Source organism: Microtus ochrogaster, chromosome 1 (assembly GCF_000317375.1).
Source record: "Microtus ochrogaster isolate Prairie Vole_2 chromosome 1, MicOch1.0, whole genome shotgun sequence".
Lineage (NCBI taxonomy): Eukaryota > Metazoa > Chordata > Mammalia > Rodentia > Cricetidae > Microtus > Microtus ochrogaster.
Genome location: NC_022009.1, coordinates 78,943,673 through 78,949,172, shown reverse-complemented (window position 1 = coordinate 78,949,172; position 5,500 = coordinate 78,943,673). Strand labels below are relative to the sequence as shown.

General features: G+C 43.3%; 1 protein-coding gene across 1 annotated transcript in view; it reads left to right on the top strand.

The window, feature by feature from the left end:
* Nucleotides 1–5,500, top strand: part of Ankmy2 (ankyrin repeat and MYND domain containing 2) — a 47,783-nt gene that overhangs the window by 26,268 nt on the left and 16,015 nt on the right. Inside the window, exon 5 of the mRNA XM_005343849.2 lies at nucleotides 5,117–5,277. Coding sequence (XP_005343906.1) covers nucleotides 5,117–5,277 — 161 coding nt within the window. The remainder of the gene's footprint in view (nucleotides 1–5,116; nucleotides 5,278–5,500) is intronic.

Below are 5,500 nucleotides of genomic sequence, written 5' to 3'. Positions count from 1 at the left end.
AAAAAAACCTTTTTGTGGTTTTAAAGAGCTTTGATATAGAAAAATTGTTTTGAAGCAGGCTTTTCTTTATTGCTTCCAAGTCTTGCGTCTGGTTAAAAGATGTCTTAACCGTACAGTGTTTTCCCAAATGTTCTTGAGAGTTTTGCTTTTTTCTTTTAATGTGTATATTAACTTGTGTGTTTTGCCTGCATATATGTGCATGAATCATGTGCACTCTGATCTGGTGCTGGAGTTATGGACAGCTGTGAGCCTCCTTTTGGGAGCTGGACCGAACTCAGAGATCCAGTTGTTTCTGCCTCTCAAGTGCTGGGATTAAAGGGGCGCATCACACACCCAGCTAAAACAGTTCTTTTTGTACTTACAGAATTAATTGTTTTTTAATTGACCACTAGTCTGTCTCTAATATCACCTTCCTGTTTCAGCACACCATGTCCAGCCCACCACACTGACTATCGTCTCAGCCAGTTTTCCAAAGGCTTCTCAATAAGTACTTTCCAGTTAATGTCATATTTATTATAAGGATTCTCACTTCCACCCCTATATTCTGCTGTGTCCAGCTCATTATGTCATGGATGAAGCAGAGGAATACTAAATTTTAATTATTATTATTATTAATAATAATTTCCTGGGATCACAATGGCTTTCATGACAAGTCAGGTTTGTGTGTGGTTTTTGGGAACTCAGTTTCAGCTCCTTGTATGACAAGCACTTTTACCCAATGACCCATCTGATTCCTCGTCTGTGGTTTTTTTCCCCCCTTTTCCAGTCTTTTTTCTTCTTCAGCTCCACTGTGGGGTTGTGTTTGTTTGTTGTTTTTTTGAGGCAGGATCCCATATAGTGTAGACCAACTTTAAAATGAATGTGTAGCTAAGAATGAACTTGAGCTTTCATTTCTCTGGCCTCCACATCCCAACTGTTAGATTATAGGCAGCTACTACTAGATTTTCTCTAAATAGTGGAACTTATAAACATAAAGATAATTTCTCATATCTAATTCCAAATTTTCTTTGGTGATGTGTGTGTGTGTGTGTGTGTGTGTGTGTGTGTTTCTTTAATGTAACTGTCATGGTGGAAGCTACACCTTTCTGCGTCACACTCTGCCCTCTATGCTCACGGTATTTACTGTTGCCCATCAACCATTCCACATCATTTCTCTCCTCTGTGTTTGGCTTGGTCCCCACCTCTAGACCTTCGCTCCCTGCCTCCTGCACTACTGTCTTAATCTCTGTGCCTGTGGCTCCTTGTTGTGCACCTTACTGGCACAGTCTAGTATTTTCTGTGCCCATTGCTCCAGAACACCCTTGGCAGGATGTCACATCTTTAACAATCTTCTGGCTGTGATGGTTTCTCAGTCACTCTCCCCTTTTCACGTTAGCTGGCCGAGTGCCTCCTCTGCTCGCTCTCTGTTGGCTTCTAGGATCTCCGTTCTCATTTAGGCCTCTGCTGCAGCACTTTTCGGATGAGTTATGTAGATTGTCTGTCTTTTGAAACCCACCACAACTAAATGGTCTTTCTGGTCTGTACTTTTTCTCTTTTTTGCTTGTTCCTTGACACTTATTTTGCAGTTCTTTTCTCTCTGTTCATTTCAAAGTTATACTACAGTTTACTAAATTCTAGTTTGATGTGGGGATTCCCCTCTGTATGCTGTGAATATCATTGGTTAATAAAGAACTGTCTTGGACCTGCACAGAACAGAATGGAGGTAGGTGGGGGTGGGGGGAGACTAAACTGAATGCTAGGAGAAAGGAGGCAGAGGCAGAGAGAAGCCATGGAGCCGCCAGAGACAGGCATGCTGAAACTTTGCTGGTAAGCCACTGCCATGTGGTAATACACAGATTAATAGAAATGGGTTAAATTAAGATGTAAAGGCTAGTCAAAGCCAGGCAGTGGTGGTGCATACCTTTAATCCCAGCACTCAGGAGGCAGAGGCAGGCGGATCTTTGTGAGTTTGAGTCCAGCCTGGCCTACAAGAGCTAGTTCCAGAACAGCGTCCAAAGATACAGAGAAATCCTGTCTTGAAAAACCAAAAACAAACAAACAAACAAACAAACAAACCAAAAAAAAAACAGCTAGTCAATAAGAAGTTAGAGCTAATAGGCCAAGCAGTGATTTAATTAATACAATACAGTTTCTTTGTAGTTATTTCCAGAATCTGGGCGACTGGAAAATGAACAAGCAGTCTTCCACAACACTAGTTTTAAAAATGAGAATTCAGTTTTTTTTCCTTTTCTTCTTTGATTCGAGAAAAGTTTGAGCTTCAGTTCATCCTTACAGTGTAAAAGAAATATTTACTTAGACTTGTCTTGTCAGTGGGTCTCTGCTATTGAGAAGACCTACATCTCAGCATTACAGCAAGATGCTGGGCTGGAACTTTGCATTTCAGGGGTTAGAGTACACCCTTGTGGGGAAGCGTGGAAAAGGGCTGGCTCTGCAGAGAGGCAGCAGGAGAGCAAGCAGCTGCCTGTCCCATGGTGCCAACCAGGAAACAGAGGGAAGATTGGAACAGGACCAGGCTAGAACCCCAAGGCCCAGCCCTGGGACCATCTGTGCCAAAGGTTCCACAGCCTCCCCAAGCGGGGCCCCTAGCTAGGGATCAACTGTTGAGCCACACAAGCCCATGAGAAACGTTTCAACTAAATCCATGATAATTGCACCCGCCCCCCCATAGTATATCTTCTTAGTGATTATACTCTTTAATTACATCTAATCAGAATTCTTAAATCAAAAGAAAGACTTAAAACCTCTTTATAATTTTATGCAGTGTTTTCAACAATCGAATAAAATTAAATTTACAAAGATAAACTTTACACATATGCCAGTCTAATAACTTACTAGCTAATGAGTTAGGTTCAACCTTTCTCTGACAGGATCATTGTTAGGTAGCAGATATCTTATCTATGGTATGTACAGTGGCCAACTTCCCTTTCCGACTGTCCAGAATTAGTCACTCTTCTCCTTCCTAAGACAACTGATGGAAGGAGGGGTTTTGGGGCTCATGATTTGAGACAATGCAGCTCACCGTGGTGGGAAAACCATGGCTGTCACCCTGTGTTTGTAGTCAGGAAAGTGATGGATTCTGGGACACCACCCCCTGTCTTACTCTGGGACTCCCGTTCCTGTGATGGTTCCAGGCACATCAAAAGAGTGGGTCCTGGTTTTCACTTAAACCTCTCTAGAAACCCTCACCAACACACCCCAAAGGCTCTCTTAGGTGATTCTAAACCAGTCAAGTTCCATTGGAATCTCCTGTTTCAGGGACTGCTGGAAACAATAGTTGCTTTATTCTGAGCATTTATGTCTTGGCATATCTGGCTTGATACTTTTGCTGAGATATTTGAACATTGTGTCAGGCCAAAGAACCTCTGTTTTGTGTAGTTACCTGGAAGGAAACAGTGCAGCTGCCTGTCCGAGCCTCTGTCAGTTCACAGACGCCTGCACTGACTTTGATGTTCTGACCCTGAGAACTCGCTTGATTAGGACATTTGCTCAATGGAATGCGGATTTTCTCCTAGAAAATGCTGGAAGTAGATACCATTTTCTCAGCACAGCACCTCAGCTAATTATAGACTTTCAGTGTGTGGTTAACTTCTCAAGACAGGCATAAAGAAATTTCTCATAGGTGGAAAGAGAACATCAAGGAGGGGGAAAAGAAGGAAGAAGAGAAGGGACTCTGGTTCTCATTTCCCTCCCAAACCAGAACAGCACGGATGGTTTGGCATTTAACAGCAACTTATACACACAGTGATAGTGCTGTCTGTACTGAATTCTTTTTTCTTTCTGCTGTTAGATTTCCTAGGTATCACAAGCTCTACCATGCCTCCCTTTGTCATTTTTCTCTGATTTGCTACTACAAATAGGATTCTCTCTTTGAATTTGCTTATTGATTGTTAAAATTTGAGCTTCCCTGTGGCTCTTGAAAGCCTTTGGTTGTTCTTCTAGAATCTTGGGTGGTTGTTTGAGATTTGTGCTTGTGGCAGCAGCTGCTTTGGCATCAGCCCGGGTCAGACACCAGAAGCCATCTCGCAGGGCACTACATGGTCACTGTTCTTCACCTAGCATTTTCTAGGCATCCAGAGGCACAAAGGGCTGCAGTGTCTGTTCCTATGCGTCCTTGGTCTAGGCCCAAGCAGGAATTATTTTACTCCTCAGTTTCTCAGGAATGCTGAGTGACAGGCAGAATGGGTACCAGTGCAGGAGAGGAGCCAGATGGCCAGGAGTGCAGTTTCCCTGCAGTCAATGTGATAGACAGGGTCACAGGCACTCCCAGGACCTTGTACACAGGGACAGGAGCCAGGCAGGCAAACCATGATGGACCACTCTCGTCAGGACTGGCTGCCTCTGATCCCTTAGCCCTGGACAGGCAGAGAGGAGACAGCCAGAGCCAGGGCCACTGCTCAGAAATGTGCCCTGCCCCTTCTACCTGCTTGCCCTGAGTAGCCACTTCCTGGCTCTAGAGAGAGAGTGGAGAGGGAGCAGTGGGTGGAGGGTAGCAGGGGCAGGCCGGCGGCTTTCCTGCAGAGACGCCCTGTAGCAGAACAGCACGGTTCTGTGTAACTCAAGAAAGAGCTCAAGGTTGTGGCTTAGCAACCTGTGAGGGTTGACTCCAAGCTCAAGGGAGCAAAATACTTCATTTCACAAAGAGGCTAAGCTTCTCTCCTTAGGCGGGTGGGATTTTCTTGATAATATTAATGATTATAGCTGAGATATTTTGCATAAAATATATTTAAATTATATGTAAATTACCTGTAGGTCACTGGGAGAAATGAGTACCATGGGTGTCAGGGTGGAAGAAGAAATTTTTGTTGTTGTTTTTGTTTTCCGAGACAGGGTTTCTCTGTGGAACTGTCCTGACTGTCCTGAAACTCACTAGGCTGGCCTTGATCATAATTTTTATAAAATAATTTTAGGGTTGTTTTTAAGTTGAATACATTTTTGGTAATCTGTCTAAGGTGCTTACAAACGTTCTCTGGAATATTTTCCTCTCCTTATCTACTCTCTTCCCAAAGAATAAAAACATTGCACATATTTACTCCAAAAGCAAAGTCAGGTCGTAAAAACAACCCAGTCTCCCGTGTTTAATGATAAAATAACAACGTTTTTGTTTTTCTATTTAAAGGTCAGCACGATTGTGTGGCTATAATCAACAATTTCTTCCCTCGAGAGAGGCTGGATTATTACACTAAACCCCAGGGACTGGATAAAGAGCCAAAACTGCCTCCAAAGCTGGCAGGACCACTGCACAAAGTCATCACCACGACTAACCTCCATCCAGTCAAGGTAGCCTGGTGTCTGGTGTAGCTGCTTTTCTGATTAGTGTTTCTACAATGTTTAAACTGTTCTCATGCCCCTGGGGCCTCAATCAGTGTTGCTACAATGTTTAAACTGTTCTGATGCCTTTGAGTCCTCAATCAGTATTGCTACAATGTTTAAACTGTTTCCATGCCACTGGGTCTCAATCAGTTTTGCTACAATGTTTAAATTGTTTCCATTCCACTGGGTC